Here is a 24,375-nt window from a genome sequence, read left to right as displayed (position 1 = left end):
AGCAGCACACCATAAGAAATTGAAGCACGGCCGCACCATTTCATTTGTGTCTGATCGGAAAAATCATTGGAATCTGTCCCTCGTGGCCTGTGGCGCTTTTCGTTCACATTTTGCCATGTTTACACGTACCGTAGTTGCTTTCTTGCATGGAATCCGATTTGATCCAGAGAAACTAAGCGAGATTACAAATCCCAAAAGAATAGGAGGCTTTGTTTTTGTGAGTAGTGTGACAGTGAGCGTGTCCACGACTGTCACTATGATGAAGGATTTTTCCAAGGACATCTTGGAAGAGAAATCCCCGAAAATTCCTGGCTCAAGGGCAATTCCCTTTGAGATCAAAACGCTGCCTTATGTTAGTAGTTGTTGAAAGCAAATGTTTTTTTTCCCTTGTAAAGTAAATTTGTTTCTAAATATTTCTAAATCAAAGATTTGTGTTTTTTCTATATTTTTTCAATATGGAATTTTTATTTGGATTTGTTTTGATTCAGATTTTTGTTTTCATTTTAATTAGTTTAGCCAAATATACAATACTATATATATATATATATATATATATATATATATATATATATATATATATATAGTGATAAGCTTTTTAAATTTAAATTAATTTTGCTCCCTTATCCTTTTTAAATCTTTAAATGAATTCATAATTAATAAATGCTCCCCTGCAGTCAGGGATTCTGTTCCAAAAACGATGTCCCATGAGTGGGGAAATTAATTTCATTCAAAATTTTGTCATTCCTAAGGGGTTCATTTACCGTTTTAAATTTGTATAAATTATTTGAATTGTATGAAATACATTTGAATTATTATATAATATTTTATCTTTTTTTAAATGATTACACTGTACATGAATAACTGAAATAATTCCAAGTTGTATTTTGCATGACAGCAAAACATGCAAAACCGAAGCAATCTATTTGATTTATTTTTCAACGTCATACTTTGTGAAGCAAAAATACATCTCAGAGGTTGACAAAAATGTCCCTAAAATGTGTTTGGTCCTGACAAAATAAAGCAGCCACATGATCGCAAATCAGCACACAAAGTGATTCGAAGATTTATTGTACACTTGGACAAATCCAGTCATCAGTTCATCGCTCGTTTCCTCTCTTTCCGTACCGTGCAGGCATCAGCAGGAGGAATCCTCGCTCTCCGCTGTCAGATCTTCAAGGCGCCAACACCCTCAACGAGAAAGCCAGCCGGTGAGTCGTCAAAGTCATCCGCCTCTCTCTTCTTATAAATCACCACGCCAGTCGCAGCGGACACGTCGTCTTCCCTCATTTTGCTCCAATCAACGCAAAAATTCAAAGCCCGTCTTGTTATTTCATCGCTTGCAGGGATGGCCTCGGCGTCGGCTGCAACGGTCGCGGCCCGAGGTCGGGGCGCCTGTCGTCAGCGGGTAACCCGGCGGCCCTGGGAGAGGACGGCATCTTCGTCAACTCGGTCAACAGCAAACTCCTGGAACGAGCTCAGGGAATCTTACTGTGAGAACCAGAGCTCGTGTGTTGCAAAGTCAAAAAGCGCTTTCGAATTTCGAAATCCTCAAATTTTTTTGCATGCAGTACCAGCTCAAAATGCACTTTAAATGCACAAATCATCTTCGCCCGTTGAATTCAATGCAAATGCAATTAGCTGTTCCTGCACCCCCACAATTTCTTTATTTCCAAAGTTTTCTCATGAGAATAATTGCACTCAACATTATTGTGCTATATAAAAACACACAGAATATTTGCTCCTCACAGGAGCAACCTGCAAAAACGAAAAAAGTGAGCTCTAAACAGAACTCAAGTTTTGTCCTGCCTTCTTCTCGATGGTGTCGGTTGGCGTTGGGGAAAGCAGCTTAATTGCGCAATACCGCCACCAATTGATATTTTCCGACGACTGCACGGAAAGCAATGTGAAGTGAAGTTAACTGCCGCCCTCTGGTGGTGGGAGTCTGAAGTGCAGTCGTGTGTGACATTTTTGATCAAATCGGACAAGCATCAGCTATAAAAACTTGGAAATTGACACACAATACGCTTAAGCGTATTGTGTGTCAATTTCCAAGTTTTGACTAAACAAAAGTTGGAAAAAATGGACCTAAATATTTGAAAAAAAATGTAAAAGATTAGATGCAATTGTACTTGAAAAGCAAAAGGCAGCGGAACTCGACTTCAATGGATTAAAGAATGTTTAACTTGGTGATTCTGTCACATACCATTAAAAGGGGTGATATCATTTAATTTTATTTTTTAATTATTTCTTATGGTTTGTTTTTGATGTCATTTTAATGTGAAACTATATTTATTTTGAGATTAGGAACTTTGTCATAACTGTAAAATAAGATTTACATTATATTTAGTATTATTACCCAACAATATACACGTGTCGATATTAATTTCAATGTACTCATTTTATTTTTCTTTATTAAGCCTATTAGTGTAGTAGTAATAGTATACATACTCTTAATAGAAGTTGGACTAGTAGTATTGATTCTTTTGGATAAATGTATCAACTCAGCATCATTTATAAATAATAATAAATAAAACCAGCAGATTTAGTTTTTTGTGAGGACCAAGGAGAAGAAACTTTTTGGTTGTTTACGTTGCTGACTCTGCAAATAACGTCTGTTAATAAAATGATCATTTTTTGTCTTTCTTCAGAAGAAACAAAAACTGCAAAGTCAAGCCCAACCTCCCCAAGGTGGTGCAAATCATCAAATTATTAAATGTAACTTATCATATTCTTCTGTTCCACTCATGTTTTTTTTTTTAAATATCGGTAGCACTTGTTAGACGTAAAGTCTCTGCGCCACCTGAGCAGCGTGACGCTCCACGACCGCATCACCAAGTCGCTACTTCACTTGCACAAGAAGAAGAAACCGCCCAGCATCAGTGCCCAGTTCCAGGTCAGTGCTCGCTCTTTGGTGCGCTCAAGTTCATCATTGCGGAAAATTAAACATGAATCATAAACCAAATATGAATCATTCCACAATTGAAGGACGTTGTCTCTCGTGACAGTTCAAACAATCCGTGCACAAGTATAGGAAAAAAAAAACCCTGCTGTTGTATGAATTCTACTTTGTAGTCGTCCCAAGACAAAATGTAACTGCAGTAAAAGTGATTCCTAAATCTACTTTGAAGTAGCAAATTGTCTTTTGGCTTGTCCCTCCTTCTTGATGACCAACGTACTTGTCAGATAAAACAAAAATCAGTTATCAATCTGCTTTTTTGGGGTTTGAGTTTATTTGGATTTTCAAAAGTAGGATTGTTGCTTTGAAACGGTCTCTCAACAGACACGTGACTCTGTTACTAAAAAAATACAAAAAAAAAGTGAGCTTCGTGACTCTGCATGGGAAGACCAAGGCTCAGTTTTCATATTTATTTTTCCAAGTGTCACTCAAACCAACGCAACCCTCTTAATTCAAATTACCTGAGTAAGTCATTAATATCTAAGATTTTGTAGCTAACTTTGTTCTTTACCGGTTAGCAGAACTGTTGGCATAACTGTCAGTTAGCTAACACAGCTGCCAAGCACAAGAGAAAAATAATATAACTCATAAAAAGTTTACTGCTGATGCTTCAGCTATTCTTTAAAAAAAATAAAATAAACTACCATAAATGGTAGCGAGTCACTTTTTTTCCAAAAGTATGTGAAAAGTGCCCTGACATAATTTGTCGTAATAGTGAACGGGATTGATTGGACAAGGCAAAAATATGTTTGCGTGTGCAGGCTTCCCTCAGTAAACTGATGGAGACTCTAAACCAATCCGAGCCATACTTTGTCAAGTGCATCCGTTCCAACGCTGAGAAGGTAAAAAAAAAATGAATAAGAAAAATCTGCAATTGCATTCACGTCGCTTGCTTGACTACGACGTCAACATTGTTTCTTGTCTTTCTCAGCTACCGTTACGTTTTAATGACAGCTTGGTGCTCAGACAGCTGCGGTACACAGGGATGCTGGAAACGGTCCGGATCCGACAGTCGGGGTACAGCGTCAAGTACACCTTCCAGGTAAAGACCTGACCTTGGTTGCGAACCAAAACAGCATCGGCATACCGTGTTGTAAATGCTCGCGCCTGCCCTCGCCTGCCGAGGAGGAGGCGAGGGTCAAATCTTCATCTTAAATTAACCTTCGCCATTCCAGCCAACGAAACATTTTTTTACAAGATTTTTTTGCTTCTTTCCAGGATTTTGTTCGTCACTTTCACGTGCTGCTGCCTCGAGGCACAAGCGCGACCAAGTCAGGCATCAGGGAGTTCTTCAGGCAGATCCATCTGATGCCCGCCGGCTACCAAGTGGGCCACACGACGGTAACGCCACCTGCAAACTCCTCCTTGTATCACCTGGTCGCGACTTGGAGTGAGCGCAATCAACATGCCGGCCGGCTTTTAGGTTTTCCTGCGAGAGGCGGAACGTCAGCGTCTGCAGACTCTCCTCCACCAGGAAGTTCTGCGCCGCATCGTCATGCTGCAGCGCCGCTTCCGGGCGGTCCTGGAGAGGAAGAACTTCGTCAGGATGAGGCTGGCTGCCCGTGTCATCCAGGTGGCGATTTTTCTGTGGTGGGCTGTGCACTTCATGCGTTGGCCTTCAGTGAAGTCCTCCTTAGTCCAACTTGAATAAATCCACCTCATATTGCCATCATTTATGACACTACGGCTGGACAAATAATTTACAGAAAGACACTTACATACTACTGAGTGAGTGTTGGGCAATCTAACGTTTCTTGAAAAATCCGTCTTGAAAATGGCCTCGCAAGTGTATCTGCAATTAAATCCAAACTTTCCCTCCTTCGGCCATTGTGGTTGAAAAAAGCAAGATTATAATTGAGATTTTTGAACTGTCGCCAGTTACGACTTCCTGGTGTGTTGATTCAGCATAGCGCTGCCCCCTCGCATGTGAGTAGCCAATCACAAGACGCGTTCGTCACCTTCAACGTGCGGCCAGCGAGAAGGCTCACTGTAACCAACTCGCGATCTGATTGGCTAATGCAACTGTCTATCAACTGTCAAAGCCACCTTGAGACACAGAGGAGACGCCCGCACGATTGTATCTGAAGGCCTCGGACGATTAATGCGTGCTTCTGGTATCGTGAAATCTGCCCGGCAACACGAGCTTGATGAATTCTGATTGGATAAAAACTCTCACCTAAAAAGGTAAACACTAGGATTAATATATGACATCAATGTGAAGAATATGATCATAATTTCTTGATTTCGTTAGGCCAGCAGAGAAGGCCTTGACCGCAACGCCACTGCTATTTTTAATGGGCTGTACTCTAATAGTCATTGTTCACAAGTTATTATTCACATCAGCGAATCGAATAAAACCCGTTGACCTAAAAACTGAAGCCTTTTCCCTCATTTTCTTGCTGTGTTCTGCAGCGATGGTGGCGGTGCTGCCTTCTTCGGGAATCCGCCATGGATCTGAGGTTGGAGGAGCAAGCGGTCGTGTGCCTTCAGTCGGCCTGGAGGCGCTGCAGGCAGCGCCGGACGTTCCTGCGGTGGCGGCATTCGGCCGTGGCGATCCAGAGGAGCTGGAGGTTCTACTGCCGTCGAAGGACCGCGGCGGCCATCACGGTCCAGGCGGCCTGGAGGGGATTTGTTGAGAAGAGACGCTACTGTGAGACCACCAGGACTGTGATGCTGCTGCAAGCCATGGGAAGGGGTTACCTGGCCCGCTGCAGGTACAGAAAGGACCGAGAAAGGTCCGAACCTCGGCACGACTGGGGGATCCGTGTTTCATGGATGACAGAACAGTTTGCTCGGCGTTGGCGTCGGCGACAGCCCACCGTTAGGCGTTTTGTGACAATGAAAAAGGAGATAACTCCCGTATTTTCCGGACTCGAGGGCGCTACTTTTTTCCTCGATTTTGAACCATGCGGCTAATACAACGCTGCGGCTTTTCTGTGTGTTTTTCCTTCACCACTAGGGGCGCTCTATAGTTCAAATAATACGCGAAATAAATCTCGATTTTTTATTTTTTTTTCCCTTGGGTCTGTTCTGTTTTAATGAGCAAAGTTGTTGCTGTGCAAAAAGGCACTGTTTTAACAATTTGTTTCTGTACCTTTCTGTGCATTCGAAGTACAAAATCGTTTTTCAATTTTTTTTTCAACATAGAAAACTGTGGCTTATAGCCTGGTGCGGTTTTTATATTATTTTTATTTTTTTTCAAAAAAAATTAGTTGCTGCGGCTTTTATACGGGCGCGCCTTATGTTCCGAAAAAATGCGGTAACTGAACGTCTGACGTCGTGTCTTTTGAAGACGCTACAATACTTTGAAAAGCACAATGTAAATAAATCAATGACAGTTTGACGTCATCTTATTTTTCCAAGTTGGCTTATCAAAAGTGCAATTTTGCACCTCAGCCTTGTTTTATCTCAACAGTAACTCAACATTCGCAATACGAGGTTGGCAAGTGACAGCTGTCCTCTCGTACAAGTGTCGTACGCACGGACAAACCACGGGATTATCACCAACAAATAATTTGAAAGACAGCATAAATAATTTCTGACACTGCTACAGCGACTCCAACTTTATTTTTATTTTTGCTTCTTTTGCCATCAAACGGGAGTTTCAGCCGCTTCCGTTATGCACTTGCAAACCCTTCAGTAAATCACAAGTTGGTGATGGATCTTTTTCAAATCCTTAGGTTCCAAGAACTGAAGCATCAGCACAAACCGCTAGCCCCCATCCTTCAAGGACCCGATGATGACTTTGCCTCGTCGGAACAGGACAGCGCACCGAACATCTCCGGAGAAGCAACCGATGATTCTGCACCCGGCGAGAAAGACTCCGATCGAAGTCGGAGCGTGGACGAGGCGAGCCACAAGACTCGATCCAAGAGAGAGAGCAGACGAATGCGAGAATTGGAGCAGGCCCAGTTCAGCTTGGAGCTTCTCAAAGTTCGCACGGGTCATGTCAGTGCGCCGCCTCAAGGAGAGCTGGACGCTGACGGCAGCACCGGTCCCCTGGAGGACCATCGCAGACCTTCACCTCTCGGGTCTCTTGACAGCTTTGAGATGCTCACTGGCCAGGACACGGAGACCGAAGGTTCAGGAGGTTTGGGATTCCCATCGACTGCACCTCGGGAATCTCAAGAGCCAGTGAGAGATTCAAACCACAACGAAAAACCCAAGATGGAGTCACCTTTCAGGACGGAGGGTCCAAGGGCAACATTTTACATCGCTTCCGACCAAAGTCCAGTTCGAGAACCAAAATGCGAAAGCCCCGGCAAGTCTCACAAGGACAGAAGGGAGTCCACATCTCGAAAGCCTGTCGTGGTCTTGATCAGCATGCAAAAGGAGAGTCCTCTGGAAGACGGATCGCTGGTGGCCCAAACTCCAGAAGGAACTTCTCAAAATAGAAAAACGCCACCCAGTTTCCAACCGACACCCATATCAGGTTTGGAGGTGGGCTCGCCATCTTCAACCACTCATGATGTACCTGACCTTTGCTCCTCAGAAGTGGACATTAAGCCCACACCGAGCATTTCTCCCGTTCCGCCGGATCAGCAGACAAAGACAATGGTTCCACCCGGGCAGGAAGTTCCCAGCCCGCTCCAGGACACCAAGCCACCCAAAGCCCAGAAGAAGAGCTCAGCCCAGACTGTCATTGTCAATATGACGGAGAAGCCGTCCAACACCGTGTTCTCGCCGCCCAGACGCAAGCTGCCATTTTCCAAGTAAGTGCAAAACTTCACCGCACCACATTTGCGCTTTTTGCCACTTCCGATTAGAACGCCTTTTGTTTGCAAACAAACTTCAGGGCCAAAATGTTGGACAGTTTTGCACTTCCCTGAATGTTGTGATTAATTAATTTTTTTTGTAAGAAATGGGGCAAAACAAAAAACAAAACAAAAACCTTTTGGGGTCTATTTTAATCATTGTTTCGATCATATCACACTATTCAATATTTTTTTTTGCCATCTGGAAATAGCTGACCCATATTGTTTGCAAACATGACAAAAGGCCTGAGCCAGTATGCATTGAACTGTAAGTGTTCCTTGCAGGTCTGACAAGGATTTGGTGAACCAGGGAAGGTCTTTGTCCATGTTCAGAGATGATTCCAGAACCAGAGAGGTAGAGTCACACCTCAATACACACTTAACACACTGCAGCTGGCTCTACAGCCGACCAACTCACTTTGTTCTAAATGATGCGTGATAATATTTTCACTGACAGAAAACTGGGAAGGATTTCAAATCGTGGGAAAACTGCATATCATGTCTCCTTTAAAGTGAACTTACCAAAGGGTTCTAGTTTTGTGAAAATGAGCCGTGGCTTGCGGGAGTTGCGATTTTTGATGTTCCTGTGGTTGCCCGGCAGCAGGTGGGCCGCCCGGGCCCCAAAAAGAAACCACGCATGTCCCGGACGCGCTCCGACTTCCTCACGCGCTGTAACGCGGAAGGATCCACGCCGTCGGACGACGACGACGACGAATACTACGTCCCCGCCCACTCCCGCACGCTGCCCCCATCCGTGTGTCCCCCGCGCGCCTGCCCCAAGTTCAACTGTCACAGTGACCCCGAGATGGTAAATCACGTGCCCCCCCCGGCCCCCCCGGATCGGACCGCCCCTCGGCCTTCACCGTTTTCCCGCCACTTCCGCCGACTTTTTGGGGAGGCGCCTTCTAACTTCACAACCTCTTTCTGTCACGACCAAACCGTTGGAAATGATTGTCTTTGCTTGGAAACGCGAGGAGGCCGTAGCCTCCTGCACGGCCGCACTGATCAAAGACGATACGTGCTGATGATGCATGCTGGAATGGTTCAACTAATGACGCTTCACTTCCTGTGCTCCCTCTTCCTTGTTACTAATCAACATTCAATACAGCATGAAGAAAGAATATCAACAGCAGCCGCAAAGAGTAAGGGAAGTTCAGCGAAATTTCAGAATGAACCCAATACCCATTCGAACCTTTACCGGGGAACTTAATTTGGCCTTCGCTAGGAATACGGATGTCTGTGTTATTAATGCGGTGTTTCTGAAATAGTTTAACGAAGGTCAAATTGAGTTGACTTGTAAAGGTTGTCGTGCATTTTAGCACCATCTTGAAATTTCACTTCAAAGTTCAAGTTGACCTTACTTTCTGTGAGGAGAGAATGCTGACTGTCGTCGTAGGGATGCTTTATGGGGGACAAAGCGTTTTTTTTTCGTCATTGACAATCGCAGCAGCCGAGAACGCCGTCAGCCAACAGAGAAGCACTTCACACCTCGTCTTTGTGCCTTCTCACTGTCGTGCTTTGTAATGCGTCACAGGATTGCCACAAGGGTCCCAAGAAGATCCATAAGACCATGTCCTCGGGAGATCTCGGCAAAGTCGAGGTGCTGAGGAAAACATCCAGTCAAGATGGAAGGTCGGTAAACGATGGTGAAGGATCAAAAATTTAGATCCAAATTTAACATCTTCACTGATTGTTAACAGTTAAACAAAACAGGAGAATGTGTGTGTGTGTGTGTGTGTGTGTGTGTGTGCGTGCTGTCACTCACTGCTGAAATGTGAAACACGTGCGTGCGTGTGTTTTTAATTATTCTTTTTTTTTTTGTCAGAATGAGAGGGAAGATGCGATTCTGGAGTAAAAGCAAACGCAGCGGGAAGAAAGTGTCCAGGGAGAAGCTGGCCGGCAGGAGTGAAAGTGCGGCTGACGCGCCCGGTAAGAGATGTCCTGTTTAGAATTTGTTACGGACAAGGTAATCATCATCAGACTGACGGATACTTGTTTTGCTGACGAGTGACGATACAACGGCACACTTTTCAAAAAGGACAGACGAAGCGGTGGCAAAGGCGGATTTTCGTCCGTCAGAGTGATCGGAAGTAACTGGGCTCATTTGACTGAGTTTTTATTTTTGGGTTTTGTTTTGGGGTTCGCCCAATTAATGAATACAATTTTTTTCGCCTTGAAAAATATGACTGTGACTGACGACAAATGACGGACTGGCAAAATTTATTAAAATGCCCACCTCTGGTAAAAAAAGAAGATAGTCCTAGTAGTGTCAAAAAGGTATTTATGACCATATGATTTACGACCCCCAATAAAAGGTGTTTATGACCCCATGATTTATGACCCCTATGATTTACGACGTCCGGGTAACGTCATGGCCTTTTCCAAGGCCAGGTGAGTCATAACACCGCCCATTTCCTGGTATGTCATAACCCCTCCCATTTCCTGTCACTTCATGTACGGCTGCCATCTTGGTTTGTAGTTCTCAGCATCCACCAATAGGCTAACAGTATGGAAAAGGGAACCAATGGACCAGGTCACAAACGCACCTGCATCGGCAAATGATGTCACAAACGTACCTGCCACGCCAAATGAACACGAGCCCATGCAAATTGATGACGATGATGATGATTTCACAGACACACCGGCCACGTCAGACGATGCAACAAACGCGACTGCATCACCAAATGAACACGTACCCATGCAAACTGATGATTTCACAAACATACCATCCACATCAATCGGTCATATGCAATCGCAACACGCTGGTTTAAACAACCGTTCGTCAGCTGCTTCAGTCGGACACAGAGGGGGACATCGAGTGATCATACGAGATTGTTTCAATAATACAGAACTAAGGGCCCCGTTAAACATACCAGAGCCCGATGATAACACTGATTTTCCTGCATTTTACACAGCTATCATGGGCACAATAAATGAGCAGCTGGATCTTGCGAGATCGATCGTATATCCAGGGGATATGATTTAATTGGAGGTGGTGGGGGAAAATGTAAACCAACACGAGGATGTTCGTATGTCAAGCGACCCGGATGTGTGTGCAAACGCTGTTCAAAATCTGCTCGATCGCCTTGTACAATCTAACGCACAAGTCCTGTTTGATGGGCATCTCGAGTTTGTCGTCCAAATTGTGAATGATAACCGAGGTGGGATGGGAGAAAAACGCAAAATAGGGGATCTTCTGGATCGTGAAATACTTGCTAAAAAAAGAAAGCATTTGCACGTACCGGTCAATCTACGCGGTACACAACTGTGTTTTGCTAGCTCGCTAGCTCTCTTAACGGATAATTCACTCACGGCGCAAGAGGTCAATCGCCAAGCGCTCGAGTATCAAAGAGCTGTGGGTTTGGATGAAATGAGACCAGTCGGGTTTCATGATATCCATAAATTCGAGACGTTTTTGGGGCGTAAAATTATGGTTCTATACAGAAAAGAAGGAGAGTATGGGCCGTTTCTTCGCTTCGAGACAGATTACCCCAAATCTACAAATGTCTTGGTGCTGCTTTTACAGAACCAACACTTTTGCGGTGTGAAAAATCCAGCGGGTCTGTTAGGCTATAGCTATTTTTGTTGTTATTGTTAAATCATAGGGTCATAAATCATGGGGTCATTAACACCTTTTATTAGGGTCATAAACACTTTTATTGGGGGTCGTAAATCATAGGGTTATAAATACCTTTTTGACACTACTAGGACTATCTTCTTTTTTTCTGGTTATTGTTAGTGAAAACAAGTAAAATAACTAGAAACTCAATTTGAAAACCGAAGACATTCACGATATAAAATGAAAACAAAATGCAAAAAAGGAAAAAAAATAACAGAGAAAAAAAATAAATAAAACAAAGCCTTGTTGCCATTTGTTTTTGACAGTGTCACAACTGTTCATTTAAAATGTATTCATTTTGGTCTTGCTCTTGTACAAAAGAAGGATGATGACATTTTTGTTGGAGAATTGTAGTTTGTGATCTTATACAAATAGTCCACACATGGAAAAATACTAACTATTCAAATTAAACTAAAGGAAGCATTTTCAAAAAAAAAAAAGGAAAACTACAAAAAAACTAATGATCTTGAAAAATCCCAAATTATTATTATAACTGTGGCTTTTTTCCTTCTCTGTTCGTCCACCAGAGGGCCCGTCCCCTCCTCGCAGTCCAGATCTGGAGGCCAGATCCCCGCAGGGGGAGCGGGACAGCAAGGAGAACAAGGAGCCGTCTCCCAAGATGAAGCGCCGGCGCAGCCTCAAGATCAGCAGCGTGGCTCTGGAACCCGCCCAGTGGCAGAACGACGCGCTGCACATCCTCAGCTCGGCTCACGACTATCGCACCATGAACGACTTCCTCCTGAAGAAGGTCGACTACTAGACTCTAAAAAATATGCTCGTTATTGTGCTTGAGAGGCGTTTCTAATATTTTGATGACCTCATCTAGTAACGTGAAACGGCACTCTTCAAGGCACAACCGTATTAATGCCCAAAATAGCCATTAAAAAATGCGATTAATCACAATTAATCATGGATTTTTTTTTTTTTGGGAGATTGATTTGGTTCAAAAATGTAATCACTTGACAGCCCTTGTTTTTTTTTACCTTTTGACTTTTGTGTACTTTCAGATTGCGGACCTAGAGAGTGAAAACGGCAAGAAAGACACCATGGTGGATGTGGTCTTCAAGAAAGCCCTGAAGGAGTTCCGCATCAACATCTTCAACTCGTATTCCACCGCCCTGGCTGTAAATATAATTTAGAAAAAATAAATAAATAATGATTCAATGAATGTATTGTACTTTAAATTTCAATACAACTGAACTCTGAGAAAGAAATTTGGGAGGGGGCTGGGGGGGGCAAGTATGTTAAAACACGCAGTTGTCTTAGTTGGTGTGACTTGAGTACCATATATGGCAAACCATGAAATGTACAAAGGAGCTGAACTAACCAGAGGTCGCGTTCCATGTCGCCGGGCAGATGGACGACGGGAAGAGTATCCGTTACAAGGACCTGTACGCCTTGTTCGAGCACATCCTGGAGAAAACCATGCGGCTGGAGCAGCGCGACTGGAGCGAGTCGCCGGTCAAGGTGTGGGTGAACACCTTCAAGGTCTTCCTGGACGAGTTCATGACCGAGTACAAGCCCATGGAGGGGACCATCGGCAGGGTAAGAAGAAGCTGAATGGGTGGAAAAATGTTGCCAAATGCCTGGATGAAGAGTTGAAACTGTAAATATACCGCAAAGGTATGTCACTTCAACATACTTCCTTGACACCAATGACTTCTTTCCTTTTATTCTGGTGCTTCGGCGTCACCTTGTGGCATCTTAGAGCATTGTAAAAAGAGCGAATAACTTGAGGCTCGGTAGATGGGCCATGGTTGGCTGTAACTCGAGCTGTCTTTGGAAAGTCAAATTTCTTGCATTTGTCCCAACACAACACTGTGTCGCAAAGCATGTGTGTTGTTTTTACAGTTAACTTGTTGCCGTTTTTATTGCAGAATTTGTTATAGCCCTTTTCTAAATTAAAGAAAAAAAAATAAAATAAATAAATATATATATATATATATATATATATATATATATATATATATATATATATAATGTGTATATATATATATATATATATATACATATATATATATATATATATATATATATATATATATATATATATATATATATATATATATATATAATGTGTATATATATATATATATATATATACATATATATATATATATAATGTGTATATATATATATATATATATATATATATTGGGTATATTCAACCCAAAAAGTTCACACGCTTTCACTGCCATTGACGGCTAGAGACGTCAAATATCCATTTTAACTGGGCTGGCAGTTGAAAGTGTCACAGTTTCATTAACTAAGACGCTTCTGGCTCAGAATTTGGTCCAAGGTACATTTCTTCTTTTTGCTGTCTTAATTTCACCCCCCCAAAAATAACTAGCTGATTATGTGGCTTCTTTTACTTGTGTTTGAAAGGGGGTGATTTGCCAGCCAGATTCAAATGCCAGCAATGTCCTTTTTTCACTTTACTATGGCATTACCTTTGAAGAAATGACAAAAAGCCAGCTCAAATTCAGTTCAAAGAACATCCCATGTCTTTTCTTTCCAGGCTGCCAAACGAGAGCGCAAGAAGTCGCGCAAGAAGGAAACGGACATTGTGAGTTAAAAATAGAAACCTTTTTTTTTTTTTTTTTTTTTTATCATTTATGCATTCCTGATGTGGCCTTCACTGGCCCTCCCCCTGCAGGTTGAGGAGCACAACGGCCACATCTTCAAATCCACACAGTACAGCATCCCCACATATTGCGAGTATTGCTCCTCTCTCATCTGGATGATGGACCGAGCCTGCGTTTGCAAACGTGAGCACCAACGGACCGACGAATTACGAGACATCTTTGAAAACATCACACATTTACCATACAAGCGATGACGACGTTTTGATATCAAGCTGTACGGTGGTCCCATTGGAAATACTTGAAACAAATTGGACAAAATATCCGAAAATGGTTGAAATTGCTGTCACTCAGTGCAAATACCGAGCTCAACTCTCTTTTTCTGAAGTCTCAAGTGACTTGCGAGAAATTCACAAAATCCCGCCATTCCTAATGTTCTCACTAACTCACTTACCTTACACTTATCTTTGTTCTCAGAGAGGCAAAAAATTGGATTAAACTTCCCGCCCTCTTTCCTAATGCCATCTTCAATCGAGTTAGCACTTTATAAGTGCCGGTCAACCAATCGGATGCCTCGGCTGAATCTTTTCAGGATTCCGACCACAGACTTGTTGTGTGCTGTGTTGCAGTCTGTCGCTACGCCTGCCACAGAAAGTGCTGCTCCAAGATGGCCACCAAGTGCAGTAAAAAGGTAGGCGCCGATGCTTCCTAAAGCTTCGTTAAGCCCCCGTTTTGTATTTTATTTTCTTAATGGGACTCTTGTTTGTGTCACCAAGTACGACCCGGAGCTGTCGCCTCGTCAGTTTGGCGTGGAGCTCTCGAGACTGACCAGCGAGGAGCGTAACGTGCCCCAACTGGTGGAGAAGCTCATCAACTACATCGAGATGCACGGACTCTACACGGAGGGAATCTACAGAAAGTCGGGCTCCACCAATAAAATCAAGGAACTGCGTCAGGGGCTGGACACGGGTGAGTTTGAAAAAATAAATAAATTGACATATTCTGTGAAATATGCCCTCGACTTTTTTTTTTTTTTTTTTTTTTTGTTGCTGCCTCTTGACCTGCACTCCCTTTGAAAGAGGTTTTTAATCTCAAATTGATATGTCCTCATTAAATAGGTTCAACAAAAAATTAATTATTTATATGTTATATTTGCCTTAAAGCACCTTATATTTGAACAGACAGTAGATACAAATGCGGACAAAGCAATCAACAATACTACCAAGTAGCGAAGGGGAAAATGAATCTTCATATTTTCTTCATAAAACTGTTGTATTATTATTATTATTATTATTATTTTTTTAATAATACAATACTTTATTTCTATTGTGTGATTCACAAAAGCGGGAGCTGTAACAAAAGCGCTTTCCATATGGTGTCACAAAATTAGCGGGAAATTAGAACACAAATTAAAAGACAAACAATAGATGCCAAAAGAAGAGTAGAACAGCGACAGTCTCGTGTTGAGTTGAAAGTTAAAGAGTCAAAATGTGTCTTCAAAGTGGACAGAGAGGGGGCGGGACTTGCCTGACATTTAACGAGAGCTCATCCCCTAGGGAAGGACCGGCAACAGTAAAGGCACGATTGACATTGCAGGACAGTGAAGGCGTGAGTTGCACTTAAACGTGAAGGCGACTCACTACACTTGTTTGTCGTTCCATTCCAGATGTGAGCAGCGTCAACTTGGACGATTACAACATCCACGTCATCGCCAGCGTGCTCAAGCAGTGGCTCCGCGACCTGCCCAGCCCTCTCATGACATTTGAGCTCTACGAGGAGTTTCTCCGAGCCATGGGTAAGCTCATCACGTGACTCTGAAGTCAAGCGCCGATGCTTTCCAAATGTGAAGGTCAACAATCGTCCTGCGTGCTGATGTTTTTTTTTTTGTGGGGTCAGGTCAACCCGACAAGCGGGAGGCGATCCGAGGCGTGTACTCTGTCATCGAACAACTGACCCGCACGCACCTCAGCACGCTGGAACGGCTCATCTTCCATCTGGTCAGGTGAGCATCGACGCAGCACTCGCAATGTACATCGCAATTTGTTCATTTTTTTAAATTGGGAACGGGAATATGAAATAAGGTGAAGAACAATCAATGAGTCACGTCCTTAACTGGCAACTTTGGTTTCATTTTGTATTTCCAAGTGATATATATAAATATATATATATATATATATATATATATATATATATATATATATATATATATATATATATATATATATATATATATATATATATCACTGATCAGCATAAAAGAAGGCATCAATCCGAGAGTAAAGTGTTTTGGTTTTAGGATTGCACTGCAGGAGGACACCAACAGGATGTCGGCCAACGCGCTGGCCATCGTCTTCGCCCCGTGCGTCCTGCGTTGCCCCAACACCATCGACCCTCTGCAGAGCGTTCAGGACATCAGCAGGACCACAGCGTACGTCCACTCGTCGAACTTGGCGCAAATCAAATGATTGGACCCTTCCACGTCACATCCTGTCTTTGTTTTCTATTCCTACAACACAAAATATCATAATGATCGCCTTTCAAGTTTAATCTTCTAATCTAATTTCAAATTAATTAAAATACAGCCCATACTCGCAGTTTAGGATCAGGAGTTTGCATACCATGTGGATTTTCTCTTTTTGTGCTCAGGCAAAATTTATTTTGCATCACACAGTCAAATCCTGCCATTTTTTAAAGGTTTAATTCATTGATTGTTTCATGGGCCCCAGGTGCGTGGAGCTGATCATCAATGAGCAGATGAGCAAGTATAAAGCGCGCCTGAAGGACATCAACAGTCTGGAGTTTGCCGAGAGCAAAGCTAAGAGCCAACTGACCCACGTCAGGAGGTCCATGGTAAGAGCGTGGCGCCGGACCGCCAGTCTCCTCGCTCGTCATCGAATGTCCGCGCACTTCTCGGCTCCATGATGCAGCTGGCAGGCGTGTTTGCAGCTTATTCGCCTCACGTTTATCCATTAAAACACATTTTTGCTTTGTGTTTTTGCCACAGCAAAAATGGTCCAGACAATTTCAACATTTTCCCTCAGGGGTATACTTACTTTTGTTGCACCTTGTGTGTGTGCAATGCAAAATGAAATGATCGAAAAGAATTTAAGTAGCATTCCAACTTTCCTCCCTTTTTCAAAACGGAGTTAATAGTTAAAATAAATCTCTCTCTCTCTCTCTGTATATATATATATTTATATATATATATATATATATATATATATATATTATATTATACATAGATATATTATATATATATATTATATAATATATATATATATTATACATTTATATATATATATATATATTATATTATATAGATATTATATTATATTATATATATATATATACAGTGAACCCCCGGTTATCGCGGTTAATGGGGACCGAGACCACCCGCGAAAACTGAAAATCCGCGAAGTAGCGTCGCACCTTCAAAAAAAACAAAAAAAACAACAACAAAAAAACACCGTATATATATATATATATATATAGGTGCAAAGTAGCGGCACATCTTCAAAAATGCTTAAAAAAAAACTCTCTTGTTTATTTATCTAATTTATATATTTGTCTGTATTATTGTTGTATTGCACTGGAGAGGGGAGCCCTCTAATCTCGTTGCACTCTTGAGTACAATGACAATAAAGGGATTTCTAATTTTAATTCTATATATATATATATATATATATATATATATACACACAGTGGAACCTCGGTTCTGGAACGACTCTGAGTTCGAACAAAAAAATAGAGAAATTCTTGCTTCGCAGTTCGAACAAACCTTGTAGTTCGAACGCCGGTACGACGCGTGAGTGCGTACGCGAGGGTGGGATGCTGAGCGGCGTACGGGTGTAGATCGTTCTCTTGGTCTCATTGTGACCAACTGTTGTCGTGTGCGGACGTGCTGCGTTTTGCTCTCGCGTTTTATATCGGTGTATGAAGTGTTTTAGCCCCTAATCATGCCTCCAAAGAAAGTCAGTGCAAGCAGCAAAGGAATGGTTTCGGTGTTCGAACAATTCGCTTTTCGAACAGGGTTCAGGAACGGATTATGGTCGAGAACCGAGGTTCCACTGTATATATATATATACATATATATATATATATATATATATATATATATATATATATATATATATATATATATCTCGCCCCTGGTTGCCATGATAATGCAAGCTGTTCTCACAGGATGAGCATTGGCTTATTTGCATGAGATGCGTGGTTCAACTGTCTAAACTGGATTCCGAGTCGTACTGAATAATGACAGCCGGCTGTCAAGCCCTCAAGCCTCCCTAACCCCAATTTGTCCTCCCTTCCTACCCCCAACCCCTCCTTCCAGAAACCTGTACTAATCGCTGTTAGGTTTATGAGCGTAGCCCGCACTGCCACTCCGGTATGTATGCCCCCTTCTCCACGTGCCCCCCACCCATCACCACCACCACCTTTGTCTGTCCCGACCCGTCCCCACACTTGTCCCGTCTGCCTGCTAGTAAGACCAAAAATCCCCCACAACAAATGGATGCGCAATATTAGGTCTAAATCTACCTGTGGGTGGCAAAAACTTCGAAAAATCTTTCAAACCACCAGACGCTCCCTAACGCTTCCAGACTGAGGTTCACAACTTTCTAGGAATGTGTGAGTGTCTTACGAGCATCCGTCCCACTTTGTTAGCAGTGTTGTTTTGATTAGAACATCTGTACGTTGTAAACATCCAAAGTGTATTTTTAGGAAGCCTCCAGTGTCTTTCTCCATGACTGTTTTTTTTTTTTTTTTTTAAATACATTTTGAACAAGACGTCGTATTAAGAAGCGCACTTTTCCTTTTTGTCTGTGTTCCAACTTCAAGAGCAAAAGCCGCGTCCGGCAAAGCGCTGGCCACGCGCAGTCGCCGCCGCTCAGCCCGAGGACGGCGCTCCCGCCTGCGGTGGCGGACGCCGAGGGCACGGGAACGGGCGGCGAAGAACCGGCCGAGGCCCCGCTGAGCGAGCAGCAACAGCTCGCTATGCAGCAAGAGGAGCGGATCCTCACCGAGCAGATCGAGAGTCTGCAGAAAGAAAAGTATGACGCATCACGTCATCCTACGTTGCTGTGATTGGTTTGTTGATTAGTGATTTCGAAAGTTACGACTTCAATAGTTGGTTAGCAGGATTGCATAAATAATACACAATTTTTTTCTTCGCTCACCATTCGTTGATTAGCTACCAAGCAGAATTACGCAAAAAAACTTCCGCTACTTGTGCTAGCCGTTTTGTCTGTTCGCATGTGAGTTTATAGAATTGCATGCAGGCAAAAGTTTTTCGGTGGTAGTTAGTCAATTATTCTAATTCCGGTATTTTTGCAGGGAGGAGCTGACATACGAGATGTTGATCTTGGAACCGCGAGCTTCCGACGACGAAACTCCTGAATCGGAAGCGTCCATCGGCACAGCGGACAGCTCAGAGAACATCACCGTGGAAATGGAGGGTGCCGCCGCGGAGCTTCCCGGTAAGGGCCTAACCAAAATCATATAACATGACTAGAAACTCATAAACTGAGTAATGAGAGTAATCAACATGGGAGAAACAGGAATTAGATATGAGTCACATATTCTTGCTCAGAGGAGGAAAAAAAAGATGTGATATGAATAGTGAGTGTTCCGGAAAAGTGAAAGCAAGACGTACAGAGGCACTGTTTTTTTTTTTTTTATATATATAAACAGTAAAAAAATTAATTAACTTGAAAAAAATCTGATTTGAGTGTCAAACATTGTCACAAATTCTGTGGAAAATTCAGTGTCAAAAATTCGGATTCAGTAAAAAAAATTCAAAGTAAAAAAAATCAGTGTAAAATAAATCATAAATTTTGTCTAACTTCCAGCAAAAAAATCTGGCTAAAAAATTCTTTGTTAAAATTGTTTTAAAAAATTCTATATTCAGGGAAAATTCAGTGTCAAAGATTCTAAATCCAAAGTCAAAATTCCGCATTAAAATTCTAAATTCGGGGTCAAAAATGAACATTTAGTAAAATGAAAAGTAAAATAATAATTAAAAGTAAAAAAATGAAGTGCCCAAAAAATTCTGCATAAATTTTAATGCAAAAAAAAAAATCACCATCATTGAATTCTGTGTCCAAAATTCTGCATTAAATTATGTTTTAATAATTCTAAAATTTGGGATATTTAAAAAAATTCATGAAATATTCTGCCAGGCTCTGGGTTGCCCGACAAATGAGTCGGAAAAGTTAAAAAATTCCATATCCAAAATGGCATAAAAATACACGACATTCCGTGTATCAGGGAGAAGCCAGGGAAACGCGATCGCTTCAAAGTGATATTGGTGCCATTATATTTTCCGTTTTTTGTGTGCGTGTAAATCAATTGTCGTTTGAACTATTCCCATATTCCAAACAGTTGTGTCATCCACAGAGTCTGGTGCTTGTGGCTTCAGAAAATGGGAGGCAAAGAGCAGGCGACCCATGCGCCGCCATCCCGACTCGGTGGACTCCGCCGACTCCTCCTACTGCTCCCATCAGCCGCCGTCCACCTCACCGTCCCCTCACTACCGCTTCCGCTCGTCGTCGTCGGGACCACTGCTGGCCTCCTACAGCCCGGGAGCGGCGGCGGAGGCGGCTGTGGCGGGCGACGCGTCCGAGTCGGAGCGACGGCCCGGGAAGAGCCGAGCCGGCCACAGGCTCCGCCTGAGCCGCAGCTCGCCGCGGGAACCGTCCGGCGGACACCACAGGGAGCCCGAGTTCGGCTCGGCGCCGCAGCAGCTGGTTCTGTATGGCAGCAACGAGTTCATGGTGTGACGCCGGCGGGGTCGGAAGGCGGTCCGAAGACGCGGGACCTCGAGTTTCAGGTTTGTCCGAGGCTGGTCACGGGGGTCGCCCCGTGCGTACCCCCCCTCGGCAGAGCAGGTGAGCACTGAGCCAGAGCGTGGAAGAAGTCTGAGAAGAAGGAAATGCAACTGAACTTTGCAGGGTCATCTTTCTTCTTCTGCTTGTCGCCATAACGACTGAAGCGCTCAGCTAGGCTGAACTATGCTAAGCTAAGCCCGTTTATCACGTTTACACACCAGCCAAGATGCTGCATGCTCGTCCGTTTGACTTCCTGCAAAGAGCGGGACGACACGTCACACATGACGCGGTAACAAACAGGGCTGAACAATTTTGAGAAGTCATTGTGTTTATTTTTTTTTTCCCCTCACCATTGCAATTTAATATGCGGTTATTTTTTTGATCAATAATATCTTCCCATGTCATTTTTTAACAAACAAGTGATACATTGATCTGGAATACAAGAAACAACATTAGATTTATTATGCAAATTTTTGGGGGGCCTTTCAGGTGAGGCTTTGGCTAAAATAATTTATGTGAAAATCGGTTAATTTATCTCCTATGAGAATTGCTAACTTACCAAGACACTTTAACTTGCAGTCTTTTAATTACGTCACAAAATTCTGCCAAGCAAGTGTGGCCTAAACAGAAGTCACTCAATCAAAAATCAGATTACGGCAATAATGCAAAAAACTCTGTGGCGTGACCGCGTTTCATGAAACTCTTATGAAAACGTGCACTGCAACGATATTAATAGAAAAAAAAAATCAAGCCGACCGACCGGCCGAAATTTTTTCATTTTGTGTTTCCAATTACAGCCTTTGCGATTTGCAAATTCAATTGGCCGACATTACAGTGTTGATTTGAATTTGGTGAATTGTTCGGCCCTCGTTGGGAAGAAGGCTAAAATCATCCATTTCCTCCAGTGGTCCATTCAAGGTTCATTTCCCAGCTTTTGCCACACGCAAGTACGCCCGTCGTCATGGTGAAAAGATCAACGAGTCGACACGGTGGAGGAGTGGTTAGCACTCCCGCCTCGCATTCCCGAGGTTCCATCACTGCTCCTTACCATGTGCAAGCCCATTCGCGTGATTGGCGACTCCCAAATTGTCCGCAGGTGCGGTTGTGAGCCGGAATGACTGTTTGTCCTTGCGATTGACTGGCGACCAGTCCAGGGTGCCCCCCCTCCCCGCTGGGAGGCGAACCCAAACGCGTACGGTGCGGCGTGGAGGGTTGGGTGATGACGAGAATGACATGTACATAGCGCGCAAGTGAAACGCGTTCATTCCAGTGCCACGCTTGTGAGCATCAGTGTTACGACGTCACCACGCAATTTTCTTTCCTTCCTTTGAATTCTTGCTGTGCTAACGTGCGCTGTCACTGATATATTATTGATATGCTAAGTTTCTGTTGGGCAACACTAAACAGGCTTTTTGTTGATTGCTTGTTTTTTTGGGGGGAGGGGGCAGGGGGGTCGACTGGGGAGATGACGTCTCAGTTCACACGTACACGCTCGTATTCTACAGGTCAGTCCATCGAAATATTTGGACGATGGTCGAGATTTGATGGAAGTCTAGACTTTTGGCTTGAAGTGAAGCGTTTTCACAACCCCCCGCCAAAATTGGTCTTACTTATGAAGTATGAGATGCATTATTTTATGCGTAGTCTCCCTTTTCCTGCGACTCAAAAGTATTTGGACGATGATGTCATTAAAAAGTAAGTTTGCTACACGCCTTCGCAATGGATTGTTTGCAGCCTCCGTCGTGCCTGACGCGCGATGTGGTATGCTTTGGATCATGAACCGTTCCTTTCTTTTGCTGCCTTAAATACGAGTGACCCGGCTTATCAGGTCACAGGTCGATTCATTTTTGTTGATTAATATCATACATGAACTTTCGGGGTTCATTTTAAATGTTTTTATTTCGGTATTGCTGTACATACGGCACTACTGAGGAACCAAGGTCAGTCACTTCAGAATTGTACTTTATTACACAATAACATGAACGTATTACACAAAATGACTTTTTTCCCCCCCTTGCACTCAACAATTTTTTTTTAAACAAAACTAAATCTAATACTTAAATTAATAAAAACTAAATTAAACTTAAAAACAACAAGCTTTCTCTTAAAACTCAATTCAATACTAACTGAATTAAAAAGAAATTGAGTCAATACGAAATAAAAACGAAAAAAAAAGTTACGGTCTTGACTCAGAGGCATAAATTCTCATCTGTGAAAAATGATGACGATTACGCCATCTTACTGAGTATGTCTACATTATACTGTACACATACTGATAAATGTATTTATTTATTTATTTTTAAGTTAAATCCAACTAGACTCGAATTAGCCAGTGCGTCTTCAACATACCACTGGGCATCAAATCACAAATAGTAAAAGCCATTTTTTTTTTTTTTTTTTTTTTAAATAAATCTCTTCTTCCGGTCTTACTTCACATACATGAAGGCAATTGTCCAAATACTTCTGACTTCCTCCTCCTCCTCCTTTTCGTTTTAGCTCAACAACAGCGCTTCCGTCCACTCGCCCGCGGACCTTCGTAGCATTTAACACGCAGAAACCAAAACACGTAGCATCCAAATATTTCTCGGTGTCGGTCTCGTGCGGTCAGGTTTCTAAAGGCCTCACCGGTAGCTGTGTATAACCACCACCACCGCAAGTAGAACTGCAAAAGTTGTCTCTCTGTGCGACACGCTCCGTGTTAAGCAGCTTTCCCCCTCCTTACTTGACTTGTCACGCAAAAAAAAGGGGCTGAATGGACAAAAAGTGACTTTTGTTCAATATTATTTCTTCATGTCATAACGCATAATGTCCAGGGGGGCGGGGGGTGAACGTGAATGTAAATGTCACTGGAAGGCATGCTCTGCTTTCTCGGGTCCTTTTTGTTCCTCTTTTATACACGGTGTATGTATGTACTGTCTGTAAGTATGTTTGTTTTATTTATGTCCATGCATTCTGCGGTCGATTGCTTTCAAAGGATTTGTTATGAAGGATATATTATCCTGTGTACGATCAAGTGATATGAGGCCAGGAAAGAAAAATGAAACTATGTTTTTGTCTTGCGCCACCCTGGACATGATTATATACAAGGTGCAATTTGTGTTACTTTTTGTTTTTAACTATGATTATTTTAATGATGCAAACATGTCTATGGTTGGAAGAAAAAAAATAAAAGACTATTGGGGAAATTGTTCAGGCTTGTTCACCAAAAAATCTTGCGAATTTATGGAAATGTTTTAAAATAACCCAACATGTTCATTATCGTATATTTTTCACAAGTCTTTTTTTTATATTAATTTATCCTTCATTAGCAAAGGCGTAGTTACTCTGTTGCATGAAAGGAACGCTTTGATTGGTTGAACATTGACATTTACGACATAATTTAGTCAAATCAAGTCAACAATTCTTCACAATAATATGTTCTATAAAAACTTTGAATCGTGATGAATATTGCATGAGTGGAAGATGAATTGGGCAAGAAAAATCCACCTGGATGCGGCCATTTTGCCTTGCACTGCCAACCGGCTACTTGCTGGCGACTGAAAGTGACATCACAGCTTACGAACGTCACATTAGTCACGACTTTCCATTTGCTCTCAGCGTCAATTACACGTTCAGGTTTAGAAGTATTTTATTTGAA

At 42.6% G+C, this 24,375-nt stretch overlaps 1 protein-coding gene across 9 annotated transcripts in view; it reads left to right on the top strand.

The window, feature by feature from the left end:
* The window catches only part of LOC148334494 (unconventional myosin-IXAa-like), a 74,223-nt gene extending 50,295 nt beyond the window's left edge, over positions 1 to 23,928 (top strand). For 4 of the 9 annotated variants that reach the window (XM_088297443.1, XM_088297442.1, XM_088297438.1 and 1 more), the window contains 28 exons: positions 1,133 to 1,208; positions 1,344 to 1,490; positions 2,649 to 2,688; positions 2,771 to 2,893; positions 3,718 to 3,798; positions 3,888 to 3,998; positions 4,175 to 4,297; positions 4,380 to 4,529; positions 5,369 to 5,670; positions 6,637 to 7,668; positions 7,996 to 8,065; positions 9,245 to 9,342; positions 9,536 to 9,639; positions 11,857 to 12,077; positions 12,337 to 12,453; positions 12,686 to 12,874; positions 13,848 to 13,895; positions 13,986 to 14,097; positions 14,541 to 14,602; positions 14,688 to 14,880; positions 15,578 to 15,706; positions 15,808 to 15,913; positions 16,208 to 16,339; positions 16,638 to 16,761; positions 18,245 to 18,298; positions 18,751 to 18,962; positions 19,246 to 19,388; positions 20,293 to 23,928. In XM_088297443.1, the coding sequence (XP_088153569.1) occupies positions 1,133 to 1,208; positions 1,344 to 1,490; positions 2,649 to 2,688; positions 2,771 to 2,893; positions 3,718 to 3,798; positions 3,888 to 3,998; positions 4,175 to 4,297; positions 4,380 to 4,529; positions 5,369 to 5,670; positions 6,637 to 7,668; positions 7,996 to 8,065; positions 9,245 to 9,342; positions 9,536 to 9,639; positions 11,857 to 12,077; positions 12,337 to 12,453; positions 12,686 to 12,874; positions 13,848 to 13,895; positions 13,986 to 14,097; positions 14,541 to 14,602; positions 14,688 to 14,880; positions 15,578 to 15,706; positions 15,808 to 15,913; positions 16,208 to 16,339; positions 16,638 to 16,761; positions 18,245 to 18,298; positions 18,751 to 18,962; positions 19,246 to 19,388; positions 20,293 to 20,690 (4,697 nt within the window). In that variant the 3' untranslated portion in view covers positions 20,691 to 23,928. Of the gene's footprint in view, positions 1 to 1,132; positions 1,209 to 1,343; positions 1,491 to 2,648; positions 2,689 to 2,770; positions 2,894 to 3,717; positions 3,799 to 3,887; positions 3,999 to 4,174; positions 4,298 to 4,379; positions 4,530 to 5,368; positions 5,671 to 6,636; positions 7,669 to 7,995; positions 8,066 to 8,311; positions 8,519 to 9,244; positions 9,343 to 9,535; positions 9,640 to 11,856; positions 12,078 to 12,336; positions 12,454 to 12,685; positions 12,875 to 13,847; positions 13,896 to 13,985; positions 14,098 to 14,540; positions 14,603 to 14,687; positions 14,881 to 15,577; positions 15,707 to 15,807; positions 15,914 to 16,207; positions 16,340 to 16,637; positions 16,762 to 18,244; positions 18,299 to 18,750; positions 18,963 to 19,245; positions 19,389 to 20,292 lie in introns of all 9 variants that reach the window. The other 5 variants (XM_088297446.1, XM_088297439.1, XM_088297445.1 and 2 more) reach the window with 4 other exon arrangements.
* The last annotated feature ends 447 nt before the right edge of the window (positions 23,929 to 24,375 follow it).

Source organism: Idiotropiscis lumnitzeri, chromosome 6, assembly GCF_059441095.1.
Source record: "Idiotropiscis lumnitzeri isolate Australia: NSW breed Sydney's pygmy pipehorse chromosome 6, RoL_Ilum_1.0, whole genome shotgun sequence".
Taxonomy (NCBI): Eukaryota; Metazoa; Chordata; class Actinopteri; order Syngnathiformes; family Syngnathidae; genus Idiotropiscis; species Idiotropiscis lumnitzeri.
Note: the sequence above shows the minus strand (reverse complement) of the source record. Positions and strands in the feature narration are given on the sequence as shown.